The sequence below is a fragment of the Thamnophis sirtalis genome, unplaced genomic scaffold (assembly GCF_051295495.1).
Source record: "Thamnophis sirtalis isolate CommonGarterSnake01/CBP01778 unplaced genomic scaffold, rThaSir2_p1.2 scaffold_2, whole genome shotgun sequence".
Classification (NCBI taxonomy): Eukaryota; Metazoa; Chordata; class Lepidosauria; order Squamata; family Natricidae; genus Thamnophis; species Thamnophis sirtalis.
In genome coordinates, this window is record NW_028261382.1 from 10406119 (window position 1) to 10423769 (window position 17651).

At 43.1% G+C, this 17651-nt stretch overlaps 1 protein-coding gene across 1 annotated transcript in view; it reads left to right on the plus strand.

Moving 5' to 3' along the window:
* The first annotated feature begins 553 nt into the window (after positions 1-553).
* Positions 554-17651, plus strand: part of SH3GL3 (SH3 domain containing GRB2 like 3, endophilin A3) — a 44421-nt gene continuing 27323 nt past the window's right edge. Inside the window, exon 1 of the mRNA XM_087704264.1 lies at positions 554-690. Coding sequence (XP_087560390.1) covers positions 646-690 — 45 coding nt within the window. The 5' untranslated portion in view covers positions 554-645. The remainder of the gene's footprint in view (positions 691-17651) is intronic.

Here is a 17651-nt window from a genome sequence, read left to right on the forward strand (position 1 = left end):
CCCTTTGGCACGGGTATTGAAGCAGCCGAGCCGAATCCTGGTTTATCTGTTTACTGTTTACCTCCACGATCTCCCAGCCCCACTCCTCCGCCAAATATATTACTTGCCACGTGTGCGCATCCCAGGAAGAAGCTATGGGAACGCCGCCCACGCTCTTGCACGCGGAGGTAAGGCGCGCACCCATTCACACGTTCGCCATTCCCGCGTCTTCCCTTTCCGACGTGCAGACTCCCCGCTCGCTCGCTCGCTCGCTCTACCTCCCCTCCCCGAGCGCCCCGTCTCCAAGTGATAACAGGACGTGGGCGTCCCGAAACGCTTTCATGTTTTTTTTGCATAGCTTGCGCCGACGGGCCAATAGGCGGCCGAGATGGCCCCCCTGGTATTTGCATAGCGGTCGCGGCGGGCCAATGGGTTGGCAGGGCTCGGAGCGGGTTTGGAACGCGGTGTTGCAGCCAGCTCGAGCGCTGCCGAGCGCTGCCGAGCGACGCCGAAGCGAGGGGATCCCTTTCGCGAACCCGTCGTGGGGACGGAGCTCGAGCCGGGAGCGGCCCTGCTCTTTTTTTGGGAGGTGAGGGGGGGACGGGACACCGAAGACTTGGGACTTACGCCTTCTCTGCTGCTGCTGCTACGTCCCGAGGTGGAAACATGTCGGTGGCGGGCTTGAAGAAGCAGTTCCATAAAGCTAGTCAGGTAAGGTAGAGAGGAAATCTAATGGGTGTCTGTCTGTCTGTCCGCCCGCCCGCCCCCCTTTTGCTCTCTGAACTTGCCTGTTTTCTTGCAGGCGTTTCGTTACCCCAAGCGAGTTTTTTTTTTCCTTTGAAGACGTTTCGGTTCTCATCCCAGAAGCTTCTTCAGCTCTGACTGGGGAAGGGAAGGATTTCTATTCGTTGCTGGCCGCTGGTCCTTGGCATCGATCCTGCAGCCCACAAGACTCCACGTACATTTGCACTGCTCAAGGGATTCCCCGGGGCACAGAGAAACCTCCAAGTTGGCCTCAAGGACTCTCTGAAAAGAATGCCAACCACCAGCTTGTCTGCAAGGAGTAGAAGTCCTTCTCTTCCCCACCATCCGGTCAGAACTGAAGAAGCTTTTTGGATGAGAAGGGAAAAGTCTTCAAGAAAAGTATAGTATCACTCAGTATGAGACTTATGGTATAATTGGCTAGAAGAAAGAGGAAAAAAGGAGGAAAGCAATAAAGAAAAGGAGAAAGATCAAGAAATTACAAAACAACTACGAAACCGGAAAATGAATAACAGGTGGAAAATACAAAATAGACTGTAGACAATAACAGTAGGAAATAAAACGATTGTTTAAATGTATATAAAGGTTGTTATATAGCAATAGCAATAGCAGTAGACTTATATACCACTTCATAGGCCTTTCAGCCCTCTCTAAGCGGTTTACAGAGAGTCAGCATATTGCCCCCAACAATCTGGGTCCTCATTTTACCCACCTCGGAAGGATGGAAGGCTGAGTCAACCCTGAGCCGGTGAGATTTGAACCGCTGAACTGCTGATCTAGCAGTAGCCTGCAGTGCTGCATTTAACCACTGCGCCACCTTGGCTCATATAGAATTGATAGAACAGATATATGAAACTAAATATGTATATAGATAGATATAGATTTATATGTACAGATAAAGGAAATGCAATGGATATGTAAAAGAAGTATAATGTGTTGCAAAGATGCTGTGTGTGTATAAACAAAATTAAAGTCCCCCCCCCCCCTCTGGGAAAAACATGACCCTGGATGACTGAGAATCTCCATGGATGTTTATCCAAAGTAGGTAACATCATCAGTGCTACCAGCACTGTAAGAAAACAGGCAAGCTCAGAGACTCTTGAGCTACAGATATTCTCGTTTATTAAATCTAATGGGGGTTTAAACACTGCAATCCGCCTGGCAGAGCTGAGAATGAGGGCACAGGAGCCCTGTCACTGGATTCGCATGGCACACTAAACCCCTGTAGAGTTTACCACTGAGACATTTGGTTGCGTAAACCCAGCCGGGGACAGTTCTGTTGTGGCCGGCCAGTGGAGCTAGCAGTAGATTTGGACAGTGAGGAGGTTGGGGAGGAACATGGGCCAGTCCTGGAGGCTGGGGAAGGCTCTGATGAGGGCTCTGTGTCGGAGGCAGAGAGGGGGCCTTATCCGAAGGGACGGTTGATGACTTGATTTTCCTGCCAACTTTTCCTCGTGAGTGGATTATTTAGAGACGGGTGGCAAATACATCCAATAAATAAACAAATTTAAGTCTACAATACATCTATATATTAACTGACTCTCTCCGTTCCTCTTGGGAGGGACCCCGGATTAAAAGTTTCCCCCATTCTCTGGGAATTGTCTCTATAACTCAGAGCAAAGTTGAGTTGGCAGCCCTAGTTGCTCAGGGCTGCAACAAATTTCTCTGCCCCTTGTGCCTGGGCTTACGTTTTTCAAATCTTCTTGGAAAGGTAGCATGTGTGAAGGGATACTAGAGGACAAAGGAATTCCCAAGCAGCCTTTGGGGCGGTCCTGTTTCCCCCGGGGATAGCAGCCAATTCTACTCCAGCATCACTGTTCCCTCTAAGGTGCGCGGCCGCGCGGCCGCGCACATGGCAAGAAACCCCCGCGCAGAGGTTTCTAACTCCCGCGCAGAGGTTTCTTTCAAAGCAAACGTGGGGGAGTCCTTTGCAGGCGGCTAGAACTGGCCGCCCGCAAAGGACCTTCCCAAACTTGTTTCAGCGGCAGCTCTCAGCCTGGCGGCAGCGTCACTCAGACTGTGGAAGGAGGGGGAGGAGGAGGGAACTAAAGAGAGCTTTTACCGAGTCTGCGCCCCACAGCCAGGACTGTCCTTGCGCCCCTCAAGCCGCGTTTCTTCCTGCAAAGCCCTTCGGGCAACCCGAGAGTTCCGCTTGACGCCAGAAGGGCTTTGCAGGAAGAAACGCGGCGTTTCTTCCTGCAAAGCCCTTCTGGCGCCAAAAGGAACTCTCGGGTTGCCCGAAGGGCTTTGCAGGAAGAAACGCGGCTTGAGGCGCCAGGACGGTCCTGGCTGTGGGGCGCAGACTCGGTAAAAGCCTCTCTTTGGTTCCCTCCTCCTCCTCCTTCTTTCTGGAGCCCCTTCCTCAAAGATTTGGTACCAAAGCAATGGCGGTGAGGAAGTTGTGTCTTTTGGATTTTGCACTGTTGTCTTTTCAATGGTTCTCAGACTGGTTGAACCTTTAGCAGCTGGGGTGATATTCTTTACTGTTAAGGTTACAATTGGATGTGTTGGACGAATCTTAAAAGATGAAACTTTTATTAAAACGTTTGACTTAACTAAAAACGTCTTCCTTTTTCTTCTTCTTCTTAAATATGATTTATTTATTTATTTTTACTTCAGAAGTTTGATGACCATTGTACAAACTAATCCAACCTAAATGTAGAGGAGGAGAAGAAGGGGGGGATTTAAAAAGAGCAGAGGAAAAAGAAAAGAAAGCATGAAGAAAACATAAAGAAAGGGATGGGAGGGAGGGAAGGAAGGAAGGCACTTTATGTTGAAACAGAAAATATTATATAAGGAAGAAAATGGAAATAACTTAGGAAGGAAGGAAGGAAGGAAGGAAGGAATTGCACTTAATATTGAAGGAAAAGAGAATGAAGGAAAAAGTATTGGAAGGATTGAAAGAAGGAAGGAGGAACAAAGAATTACACTTAATATTGAAATGGAAAAGAAAATATAATGAATGAAAGAAGAAGTATAGGAAGGGAAGGAAGGAAGAAAGAAAGAAACAAAGACTGTTGAAACAGAAAAGATAATATAAGGAAGAAAATGGAAAGACGTATAGGAAGGAAGGAAGGAAAAAAGGAAGACAATGTTGAAATGGAAAAGAATATAAGGAAGAAAATGGAAAAAAGTATAGGAAGAAAGGAAGAAATGTACTTAATATTGAAACAGACAAGGGAATGAAGGAAAAAATATTGGAAGGATTGAAAGAAGGAAGAAAGAATGGAAGGAACAAAGACAATGTTGAAATGGAAAAGAATATAAGGGAAAAAATGGAAAAATGTTAGGAAGGAAGAATTACACTTAATATTGAAACAATTGAATATAATGAAGGAAAAGGAAACAGGAATAAGGGAGGGCTGAAGAATTCTGGGAACTGAAGTCCACCCCTCGTAAAGTGACCAAGGCTGGGAAAAGAATCCGCACTAGGGACAATGCAAGCTATGCTTCACCCCGTCAGTCCATCTTAGCGTGCAAGAAAGACATCAGACAACGCCATAGTTGCTATGGTAGCATTTGGCTATGCGCAGCGATGCTCTCCTGGTCTTTATGGGTGGGAGGGGGGCAGTTGAGCTATGATGCTAATCCCCTCGTGGGAACACAGAGGGTGGGAGAAGAGAACCAAAGAACTTCAAACTCCAAGGTTCTGGAGTGGAGAATAAGGGGATCAACTTTGTCTAAATGATATTGACATATAAAGAACGGTTGTAGGAACTGGGTATGTCCAGTTTGATGAAAAGAAGGACTAGGGGAGACATGATAGCAGTCTTCCAATATCTCAGGGCCCAGGGTTGCTCCAAAGAAGAGGGAGTCAAACTATTCTCCAAGGCACCTGAAGGCTGGACAAGAAGCAATGGATGGAAACTAATCAAGGAGAGAAGCAACCTAGAACTAAGGATAAATTTCCTGACAGTGAGAACAATTAACCAATGGACCAACTTGCCTCCAGAAGTTGGGAATGCTCCAACACTGGAAGTTTTAAAGAAGATTTTGGATAACCGTTTGTCTTAAGTAGTGTAGGGCTTCCTGCCTAGGCAGGGGGTTGGACTAGAAGACCTCCAAGGTCCCTTCCAATTCTATTTCTATTGTATTCTCTATATTCTATTCTTTCTCTGTTCTATTCTAATCTCTTCTGAACTAAATGTTTATCTAGAACTCAAATAAATAGCTGCTTTTTGGTTTTATTTTTTTAAATATTTATCAGTCTCTCTTTTATTCCATACTTCTGGTTGAAAGACTATTCTATGTCATGCTAAACAAATGCATATTCTAGTGGCGGCGGGAGCTCGTTGGCATCTTCAGCAGCAGCCCTGCCTCCTGTGAAAAAACCGAAGATGGAGCAGATCCACGCAGATGACGTTGCTGCAACATGACTGGAGGAGGAATTCTGGGAGTTGAAGTCCACAAGGCTTAAAGCTGTCAGGTTTGAAGACCCCTGGGGTTTTTTTCCTAAAGGGTTAGGGGTGCAAAGGTCTTGTAACTTGACAGCTTTAAGACTTGCACGCTTCAATGCCAGAGTTTCTGAGCCAACATTTTGGTTGCTAAGCAGGACCGTTGTTAAGTGATACTGATATTATATAACACTTTTAATTAAGCGGGTACCTTGAATAAACATAACTTTGAGTTTCAAATAATACTGATTTCGTTGTTGTCTTAGGTGACATCTGTGAAAAAAATTAAGGTGCTCAGGCATGAAAATGTGCCGCTCAAACACTATACTTTTCCGCTCACACTGAAAAAAAATTAGAGGGAACATTGTCCAGCATATTTATTTTTCCAGCAAGTCCCTCTGGGAATTCGCTTCTCTTCTCTCACTTGAGATGCTGCCCCTGGTTGCTTTGAAGGTGATGGAGTTGGCGGGCTGGGTGATGAGTGGCTGCAGAAGACAGCAGCTTCTGTTGTTTTAATCCTTAGCTAGGTGTTGCTTCATCATATTCTTGTCCAGAGCTGAATAGGTGATTTCTCTTCTCCATTGGTTTTTAGATCCCTGTTGCCCCTTGGTGGGGGCTAGGTTTATGTGCCTGGACATCAAAGTGTTGCTTTTCTTTTCTGGGGGGTGGGGGGGCTTTTTTTTCTAATAAGGGACACTTTCTTCTTTGCAACTTAAAGCTATATGGACTCCAACTCTCAGAATTCCCCAGCCAACCATACTGGCTGTGGAATTCTGGGAGTTGAAGTCTGTATCTCTGGAGAGCAGCTAGCTTGGGAACAGCTATTTTAATTCCCCGCCCCCATCCATTACTTCAAGGGACGTGGTGGCTCAGTGGCTTAGACGCTGAGCTTGTCGATCAGAAAGTTCGGCCGTTCGAATCCCTAGTGCCGCGTAACAGAGTGAGCTCCCGTTACTTGTCCCAGCTTCTGCCAACCCAGCAGTTCGAAAGCACGTAAAAATGCAAGTAGAAAAATAGGAACCACCTTTGGTGGGAAGGTAACAGCGTTCCATGTGCATTTGGCATTGAGTCATGCCGGCCACATGACCATGGAGACGTTTTCGGACACTGCTGGCTCTTCGGCTTTGAGATGCAGATGAGCACCGCCCCCTAGAGTTGGGAACGACTGGCACATATGTGCGAGGAGAGCCTTTACCTTTAACATTACTTCAGATTGGAAAGCTATTAAAATTAAACCTCTGCAAATAGAAATCTGTCATTCAAACCTTTAAGGTTTTGTCTAATTTTTTGATATTAAATATGCTTATGCTCAACCTTCATAGGGAGTTTTTAATGAGATATTTTTCCCCCACCCTGTTATCCTTAAAACAGCCAATAAGATAGATTAGGCTGACAAATAATAATTGGCTCAAAGTCAGAATTTTAAGACCCTAATTCTTCTTGGCCTGAGACCCTAATCTGTACTGCATATTGTGTCTCAACCAATACAACTACTTAGTAAAGGTTTGCATATAGATAATGTTTCTTCTTAAGCAGAACTGACAACAGTTATCTCCGGAATCTGAAGGAAAAAGGGATTTCCTCCACTCTTTAAGATGCTAACAATGGGCTAATAATCTTCATCGGATGCTTAGATAAGGGAAGGATTGTATTGTAAAATAAAAGGACCTGTATCTGCATAACAGACTAGTCGATTAAAGTGCATTCAGACCCAGGCCTGATGACTACATATATGAATAAATGCCCTCAGCTTTTTAACTCAATCTATTCCAATCATCTTGATTCAATTTATCCTTTGCCTTTTCCATCTTTTGCTTCTTTCAATCTTGTCAAGCATGGCTCTCCCCCCCCCTCCCCCAGTTCATCATAGTTTTAATTATATGCTCAAGGCCTGTGAAATATCTGTTGCAGATGATTGTCTCAGGGAAATTTTATTGATTGATTTAGTGTGTGAAATCAAGTGCTTTTCCTGACCGGATAACTAGATTTGAAGACCACGATGAACTGTTCCTGACCTGGTCTTTCAGGTTAGGAAAATTGTTGTGTTAGTTGCAAAGTTGTGTCTGACTCCTCGCGACCCCATGGACAACGTTCCTCCAGGCCTTCCTGTCCTCTACCATCCTCTGGAGTCCATTCAAGCTCACACCTACTGCTTCAGTGACTCCATCCAGCCACCTCATTCTCTGTCGTCCCCTTCTTCTTTTGCCCTCAATTTTTCCCAGCATTAGGCTCTTCTCCAGTTGAGTCCTTCCTTCTCATTAGGTGGCCAAAGTCTTTGAGTTTCCTCTTCAGGATCTGGCCTTCTAAAGAGCAACCAGGATTGATCTCCTCTAGGACTGACCAATTGGATGGCCTTGTAGTCCAAGGGACTCACAGGAGTCTTCTCCAGCACCAGAGTTCAAAGGCCTCCATTCTTTGGTGCTCAGCCTTCCTTATGGTCCAACTTTCACAGAGACTATTAGTAACCACCTCCAAATCCCAGATCTGTCTCCGCTCTCGTTCTCTCAAAAGTTTAATTTTAAACATTGGGCACTGTCACTGGGAAGGCTGATTCTTTGAATCCCATCTTAGGTTTTCATTGCTATGCTCCATAAATTTTATTCCTTGAGTACAGAAGACTATCTTTAACTGTTCTTGAGCTCAATTATATGTCATCTTCATGGTCAACCCAGAGTTCATTTCATTTGTGGTTAATGTTACTTTGGGATACTTAATGTGTATCATTAATCTAGTTTTAAAAAAAAACTTTCATCACAGGCTTTTCTTAGTCCTCTTTATTTTCCGAGGAGAAAATGCCATCCTCTGCGTGTCTCAAATTGTTAGGGGGTCAACTTCCAATTTTTATTCCAACTGCCCTATTGTCTAATCTTGTATCCCGCCTTGCATTTGTATACATTAAGTGGACATAGAGACAATATGCTCCCTTGTCTTTCTTACACTGCTTTTCTGAGTCTTTTCATTGCTTTTCTTGAGGGTTTTTTTCAGTTATTACAGTAGCTATTTGTTCATTGTAAATGTTCCTTAGGGGGAAAAAAAATAATTAGATGTATTCTGATACAGGCATTAGCCTTAATCATTTCTAGATCTTTGGGGGGCTTCAAATTGGGTTCAGAAAGGGTGCTTGGAATATGAGGGAGAACGAGCATGGCATCTATCTGTGGCAGCGAGATGGGGAGCATATAATTTTAATAAATAAATAAATGAAACATCTGCATATCTCAAGGACCACTGAAATGAGGGATATAAACTGGAGTGGAGAAGATGGATTGACTATATTCAAAATAAATACGGGACTAAGAAATTCCAGATAGTTTATGACTGAAGAAACAAGGAATGATATAATCTGTTTAGAGTTAGCCTAGCAAAGAGGAGTTAAAGCTCAAATGAAAGATGATACTAACTTTCTTTAAGTTTATTTTAGAACATCTTTGTTAAAGATTTATACCCTGTATTTGTTCTGGGAAGTGGGGGGGGAGACTGGGGGGGGGGTTTCAGGTGGGGAGGGCAGGGGGGGAGGTAAATATTTGCAAAAGTTTTTTTTCTAAAAATTTTCAATAAAAAAATAAAATAAATGAAACATCTGCAACTCACTGAAACAGCTACTTTCTAGAATCATGGCACCTTGGAAGCAGATGTGTTGGGCTTTTCACTTATTTTATTTCGTTTTATTTATTTGATTTGTCAGACATGTATAAGATAACAGGTATAAGCATAAATGTGGACATGGACAAAAGAAATGAGTACAAATAAATGGGGAAAGTAGGACAGGGACGGAACGTACGCTGGTGCGTTTATGCACGCCCACTTTACAGACCTCTTAGGAATGGGGTGAGGTCCACGGTAGACAGTTTGAGGTTAAAGCTGTAAGGATTTGAAGCTGTAGCCACGGAGCCAGGTAGAGCATTCCAGGCATTGACCACTCTGTTGCTGAAGTCGTATTTTCTGCAATCGAAGTTGGAGCGATTTAACTTGAGTTTGTATCGATTGTTTGTCCGCGTATTATTGAGGTTGAAGCTGAAGTAGTCGTTGACAGGTAGGACGTTGTAGCAGACAATTTTGTGTACTATACTTAGATCAGAACGTAGGCAGTATAGTTCCAGATTGTCCAAGCCCAAAATTTCGAGCCTGGTGGCATAAGGGATTCTGTTGTGAGCAGAGGAGTGGAGGACTCTTCTCCTGAAATACCTCTGGACTCGCTCAATTGTATTAATGTCCGATATACAGTGTGGATTCCAGGCATAGTCCCCATGTTCCAAAACCTCTCCTCAGAATTGAATCTAAAACTTTGGATAGCCCTAATGCAGATAGCCCTTGACTTACAACAGTTCATTTACTGACTGTTTGAAGTTATAACAGCTCTGAAAAAGGTGACTTATTTCCTTCCTTCCTTCCTTCCTTCCTTCCTTCCTTCCTTCCTTCCTTCCTTCCTTCCTTCCGCCAGCTAGCAAGGAGTAAAAACAAAATAAAAAGCATCTTAAAATACAGTACAATATATTCCTCCATCTGTCTTGGCCAAGAAATCAAACACGTACTCTGAATGGACCAGGAAAAGTGACACAGAAGAACAAAAGGATAGCTCAGCTTTAATGACATAAAAGAGTTCTCCAACAGAGGGACAATTTGTTGGAATTCTTTCAAGATGGTTTCATTAACTTTTCTATTATGATCTATTTATAGGAGCTTTTGGGTCCTTTATCCTTGAGGTTTTTGTCTTGCCAACCAAAAGAAGGCAGGCAGGTACCATTTAGTGGCCTCCTTCCGGCTCTGTTTGAGCGATCGCCGGATTCCCAGATCTACTCATGAAAATTCAGCTGATCTTAGCCAACCAGCAATTAGAGGAGAACCTTCTAACCTGAGGATATCACCATCTGGTACCCAGATTCATCTAAACTAGAGGTCAGCAGCCCACGGCTCTGGAGCCGCATGTGGCTCTTTCCTCTCTCTGCTGCGGCTCCCTGTTATCAGTCGGTAAAAGCCACACTAGGAGAAGACTCTATGGTGGGATAAGTAGACTTCCAGTCGGCAGACGAAAAAGGACGCCACACTAGGAGGAGACTCCATGGTGGGATAACTAGACTTCGGTCGGCAGACGAAAAATGATGCCGCACTAGAAGGCGACTCTATGGTGGGTTAACTAGACTTCAGATCGGCAGACAAAAAAGGATGCCGCACTAGAAAGAGACTCTATGGTGGGGGAACCAGACTTCCGGTCAGCAACAGAATTGAATGGGGGACTTCCAGTTAGTATCTTTGTGGCTCTTTGAGTGTTTAAGGTTGCCGACCCCGATCTAAACGTTATGGCTGTGCCCATATTATTTTCTTGGCAAGAATAGAGAAGGTGTGTTTTTTTTCCCCTGTTGCCTTTTTTTCAGGTTTGATTTTTCAGGATGTCTTCCAAATATTTTGGATTGACTTCCGGTTGTAGAACCCCATCCTTCTCATTTTGACTTACTAGCAAAGGTGGCCCTACCAGAAGCTTCTGTTTCTGCGAGCATCATTTTCCAAAGCAGTGATAGTAGTAGAGGGGACCTCCCTACAAACCCCGGAGAGAGGCATCGTAGAGATTCCTGGTCTGTTTTAACCCTTATTTGTGTAAGTTGCAGTGGATAGATGCACATGTCAATCAAAGCCCTAACATGGTTTATAAGTCACAATGAATAGAATAGAATGAATGAGCTGGGAAGGGTCCTTGGAGGTCTTCTAGTCCAGATGCTGGCTGTGGAATTCTGGGGATTGAAGTCCACACATCTGGAAATTGCTTTGGTTGAGAACCAGGGTACGAAGCCATAATGGGTTCAGTCTGGGCTTCATTATGACTTATATAAACCATGTTAGGGCATGATTGTATGACATGTGCATCTACCCACTGCAACTTATACAAATAAGGGTTAAAACAGACCATGGATCTCTATGATGCGCCTCTCAGGGGTTGTAGGGAAATTCCCCCTATCATCACTGCCTTTGAGAATGATTTTTGCAGAAATAGAAGTTTCTGGCAGGGCCACCTTTAGCCCAGACTGAACCAGAATTCCACAGCCAGCACCAGCATAGAATTCTGGAAGGCCACACACATTGCCTCCAGAAATCATGGCTGCTCCATTACTGGATGTTTTTAAGAAGAGACTAGACAGTCACTTATCTGAAATGATATAGGTTCTCCTGCTTGAGCAGAGGGCTGGACTAGAAGACCTCCAAGGTCCCTTCCAGCTCTCATTCATTCTATTCTAGTTCTCCATCTGGAAGTTGCCATGTTAGGAACTACTGGCTTAGTAGTACTAGTAGTAAAACGTATAAATCCAGCCATGATTTTGAGAGACGTGCGTTTTCCTTTTCTAATTTATTTTACAAATGACATTGTGAAGCTGTGGTGAAAACGGCCCATTCAATCTTTCAAATGAAATCAGGGCTGCCCTTTTCTCTGACTGCCCCAGAGGTTTAGATAATATGGTTGTTTTTTTTTTAATTCCCCAGCTCTCATTTTTAAAAGGAAAAGTTACTGCTTATCCCACCAGTAAATTGCTCATCGGCAGCTGTTAGGCCTCCTTTCCGATGTCAAGAACAAAAGAGGCATTCTTCATAAAAGTTTGAGTAACCGCAACGTAAGCATAGCCGAGCAACGCGCGTACAATAACTCTAATGCATCTCAAGAGTATAAAATATTCTCTGTGGGTTGTGCTGGATTTGTTACACTGCTGAATCATAGATTAGTGGAGCACGTACAGTAGATGGGGGAGCCCCTGAGACATTGCAGGAATAAAAAGCATGGGTTTGTGTAAAATATGTCCATGCTAATTGGTGGCTAGAGATGGCGATTTAGTAATAATTGCCATCATGTGAGTAAAAATGGAATGAGTCTTTAAGATAAACTGTATCAACCATAGGGGGTAGGTGGGTGGATAGTTGATATGGTAGCAGAGACAGAAAATCGGCCCTTTGGAATGTCCAGGCTGATGGCTTGAAAGTAATTGAGAAGAGTAGAGTAGAATAGACTAGACTAGACTAGACTAGACTAGACTTATCTAGGCTTGATTGTGTAGTGCAGAGGTGGGTTCCTACCAGTTCGCACCTATTCGGTAGAACCGGTTCGTCAAATCTACCGAACCGGTTAGAAGAGGTTCCACCAGTGGACCCGGAAAGCAGGCCACACCTACAGAAGAGGTTCCAAAACTTTTGGAAACCCACCACTGGTCCTTGGATATGATTATTCTACACTATCATGCTCCTATTTATAAAACTCAGTGCCTCTGTGAAAGGTAAGGATGACCACTGCGTTTGTGGTGCAATCAGAACATTGCGTGTGTTGAAGTTGTTTTAACGCAAACCAAAGATGCCTTTAAAAAAACAAGTTTACATCCTATTCTTATGCATGCCAGTGCTGTGTGGGAGGTAATTTAAGGTGGTTCTGACAAGTGTCGTCGGCATCTTCATATCCGGTCACATGGGTGGCAAGCCACTCCCATCCGGTCACATGGGTGGCAAGCCACTCCCACAAAGGAGGCCACACCCACAGAGTAGGTTCGAACAATTTTTGAAACCCACCACTGGGGTAGTGGCCCCTTTACAGTATTTTTGCCTGTTTTATTCGAGCTTTGTGCAAGACAATCTGGAACATTTTGTCCCTGCAAGAGGTTTGAATCTTGAAATTAAATTAGGGAGCAGCGAAATGCGATTTATGTGGAACATCATGTCCCCAACTGGTTGACACCGGTGAAAATATATTTTTATGTGTTCGTATCGAGCCTACACATTGAAACATAATTGCGTGCCATGGTGTCATCCGAAATTGGATTGGATAGAGAGAGCATCTTAAAGGCAAAAAAACCTTGTCAATCTGAGATGCGTTTTGCGCCCTGAGGGGGGAAAGAGATTTCCTGCCAGCCCAATCGTTATGCAAAAAGTTTTTCTTTGGTTTTATGTTTCCTCGGTATTCCTTTTTATTATTTCTGAAGGTCAAAAAATGGTTCTCAGTTTTTTGCTTATCGTTTCCATTCATAGAAAACATTCTGAGTCCAGGAGAATATGCTTCTTCTGAGTATAGATTGAAGAAAGTTAGCACCCACCCCTCTCTTCCTCCTCCTCCTCTTCCTCCTCGTCCTCCGAGGTGGCGCAGTGGTTAGGGTGCAGTACTGCAGGCCACTTCAGCTGACTGTTATCTGCAGTTCAGCGGTTCTAATCTCACCGGCTCAAGGTTGACTCAGCCTTCCATCCTTCCGAGGTGGGTGAAATGAGGACCCAGACTGTGGGGGCGATATGCTGACTCTGTAAACCGCTTAGAGAGGGCTGAAAGCCCTATGAAGCGGTATATAAGTCTAACTGCTATTGCTATTGCTATTGCTATTCTTCCATATCTGTCTTTGGACATTGGCAATCATGTTGGCAATCCTATTTTTGCCAACAGCCACATGAAAAAGTGCTGCTGAGTTTTATCCAAACCAGTCCCTTAGGTTTTGAAGCCATGATGTTCTTCTTCTGCCTGGATCTCATTTGCCTTCAATCTTTCCCTGGAGGATGAAGTGAAGGATGCCGTATTTTTCTGGGTGTCGCATCACATGTCCAAAATATTCTTTCTTTTTTAATGGCTTTGATGGTTTTCCCAGGTGGCTTATCGCCTTTTCATTTGTGGTTTTGTCAACTTAGCTTATACGTAACAGCCGTCTGTAAATCTGCATTTCAAATGTTTCTAGTTTCTTCAAGTGTTTTTTTGTGTGTGTCAGAGATCAACTCTCTACTCCGTACAGCAGGATAGAAAAGATGTAAACATCTGACCAGCCTGATTTTCAGTCTGAGGCTTATATCGTGACTGCAGAAGACCTTTTTCATTTTGAAGAATGCTGTTTGAGCTTTCTCTATCCTAGTCTTTACTTCACTGATCATGTCCCAGCTTTCATGTAAATTAAAACCGAGGTACGTGATCCTTTCAACTTTTTCTAGTGGTATTCCTTCCGAATTTATTGGTGGTAAGTTAATGGGTTGTTTGCTGACGACCATGATCTTGGTTTTTGAGGTGTTAAGCCTCAAGCCATATTTTTCAGATATTTCTGAAACTCTGTTGATGAGGAGCTGAAGGTCTTCATGCTTACTGGCAAGCAGAACTATATTATCAGCGTATCTTAATTTGTTGATCTGAACAACAGATCAAGGCCAGCATCAATGTTTTCCACTGCTTCGTTAAAAATTGACTGAGAGTAAATATTAAACAACTGCGGCGATAAAATACAGTCCTGTCTGACCATTCTTCGTATTTCTGCATCATCTTGAGAAATAATGGACCCCTCTCCTAGAAGAATGAAATAGTGTAGTAAATATTAAAAAGGCAGAATATTATATTTCCCTGGATGAGAAATTGGGAAACATGCGCTTGGAGACAGAAACTCAACCTCAGCTCCCTGCCTGCAGCAGATATTTTGGTGCCAGCTTATCTACAAGACAAAAGACCACAGTTCAGGGTGATGGGATTTTAAGACATGACCCTCTAGGACATAATAGGATTATCTATCAATAGAGCTCACCATATGGCACGACCAAGCCCCTTCATTACGTTATATCACCCAGCAAGGTTCAACCAAACTAGATTCAAACAAACATGACTCCACATTGGAGTCTGACTGCAACCAATCAGACACATGCCCTTGTCACAGGAACAGGAAGCTCAAGTTCAAAGCCCCAAGAGAGGGTATAAATAATACTCACTCTCCACTCACACATGCTTGGTGGTTCTGCTTCACTAATAAACCATCTTTCCAAGCAGCCTCCATATTTCCAGTGTCTTTCTTCCCACTTGGAACTGAACCCTGAAGGACATTTCTTCAAACAAGATCTTAAGCTAATTCAACAATATAGGAACTGATGTGCATTGAATTTACCATGTTAGCAGATTGAACATCTTTTCCTATACATGGGAGTTTCCATGTGAGGATCTCCCCCCCCCCCCGCCTGTAATCAGATTTTTAAACCAGGAAGCATATTGCATTTTTAACATTCCAGGCTGTGTTTATAGATGTTTGCTACAAATATTTCATGCCATTTTATTTAGGGAGCTGCCAAAACTGCAAGTGTTCCTCTTAAAACTTTTTAATCCTTAACTGTTGGTGTTCCCCGCTCAAACGTGGAGTGAAAAAGTTATAAAGCCCTCAAGGCAAGTTCCCAAATATTTTTAAAAGGTCTTCTTGCACCCACTTGGCAATGATCTAAATAGTTTCTCAAATTGTTCATAAGCTCATTACAATTGAATTTTTTAAAAAAAATATCTAGGCCTAGGTGGGCAGGACACATTAAACATTCCTGATTTACTTGATTTTTCATAGAGCATGTTATTATAGTTTTGCTATTGTTTTGATTTATTGCATTTGCCGCTGTACACATACTTGGAGAAGAAAACTAAAACATTGAAACAACAAAATAAGAAAGTGGGAGTGAGAATGGTGGCAGTCCAGTACTGTGTTTTCCCAAAAATAAGACAGGGTGTTATTTTCTTTTGAACCCCCCCCCCGGAAATAAGCCATTGGCCTTATTTTCGGGGAGGTCTTATTATTTTTGAGGTGCAGGAGGAGGCGAGTGTGGTCACCTCATGGCACCTCATAGAGCCGAGGTGGCGCAGTGGTTAAATGCAGCACTGCAGGCTACTTCAGTTGACTGCAGTTCGGCTGTTCAAATCTCACCGGCTCAGGGTTGACTCAGCCTTCGATCCTTCTGAGGTGGGTAAAATGAGGACCCGGATTGTTGTTGGGGGCAATATGCTGACTCTGTAAACCACTTAGAGAGGGCTGAAAGCCCTATGAAGCGGTATATAAGTCTAACTGCTATTGCTATTGCTAACTGACCCACTTCTGAAACCATTTGCCAGCATTCCTGTGGTCATGCGATCACAAATTCTGACTTTTCATTTTTTAATTTCGCCAATAACCGGTGTCAGGTTGCCTCCTGGACAAGACCACCCCATTTTGAGCACATGGAAACCAACTGAGCCGAGGTGGCGCAGTGGTTAAATGCAGCACTGCAGGCTACTTCAGCTGACTGCAGTTCTGCAGTTCGGCTGTTCAAATCTCACCGGCTCAGGGTTGACTCAGCCTTCTATCCTTCTGAGGTGGGTAAAATGAGGACCTGGATTGTTGTTGGGGGCAATATGTTGACTCTGTAAACCGCTTAGAGAGGGCTGAAAGCCCTATGAAGCGGTATATAAGTCTAACTGCTATTGCTATTGCTATAGTTGCTGTATTGCAATATTTTCAGGGGGGGCGGCTTATTTTAGCGCATGCTCTCAAAAGCGTGATTGGGCTTCTTATCCGGGGAGGTCTTATTTTCAGGGAAACAGGTTATTTATTTATTTTTGACTTCCACCAATAGCATCTTGCTTGTTTATTTGTTGAAGGAAAACTCTTTGAAAGGTGAGACATTCTCTCTTTGGAAGGTATGTTGTTTTTGCATGCTAGCAAGTGGCAAACAGGGAGGTCGGTCTTGGGGTACACTTGATGATGGATTTTTTTTTTAAAACTAGAGATGGGACAGCTTCAGCAGACAAGGTTTGTGATACATACACAATGCAGCCGGGTGTGCGATGTCACTGCCTGGTGGGAAATAAGCCAGAGAATTATGCTTGAGTCCCTCCTCTCTCAAAGGGCCCTTTGTCTGCCTGCTCCATCTTATCAAAAATTTTGCTTCCTACTGTCCCTATAGTTGAATTTTGCTTCTTTCTAATCCCACTCAGCAAGACCCAAGTGCTGTGTCAGCTTATATTAATGCAAGCAGTCAGAGAGCCTTTTTCTATTATTTTTTATTTTTATTTTCAAAACAAACAGAGCACATAAAATCTTCCTTCCTTACATACTGTAGAAAATGTATCAGTCGGTTACAAAAGGTTTTCGTGCATCTCTTCCACGGTCATCAAGCATAATTCATATTAACTCAAGTATTTTAACTCAAATATTTATACATGTTACCCTTTACACCTCCATTTATATTTGACTATAATTATTTAAACATCCTTAAAATATACTGAAATTTAATACATAACCACATACTGGCATTTCATTTAATATTTCTAAAATCTTCCAATAACACTGAATCCTTATGTCCTATTCTAGCTAAACATCCATAATATTTAATAACAGACTTTTCTAATCCTCCTTTCCAAATCGCTGTTGGCAATTTTCATCCAGTTTCCTTATATTATACTCATATATATGTATATAGGTTGTCATCATTATCCCTCCTTTATTTGACTATATCCTGTATCATAACATTTTAGCCCTAATAATCAAAACTTAACTGCATCTAACTTGATTCTTTTTTATTAACTTTTGTATATAATCCAAAAGGATTTCTAATCTTCCTTTCATGGGCACCATTCAATATTCATATCCAATTATTACTTTTTAAAGCATGATTTTACCTACATCGACCCAACTGTTCTGAATGTAACATCTGCTCCACTGGGACTGAACTTCAGATGTGCCAGATGCAAGATCAGTGGCCTTCTTCAACACACATCCTTCAGCATGGAATATTGATGCCATGATT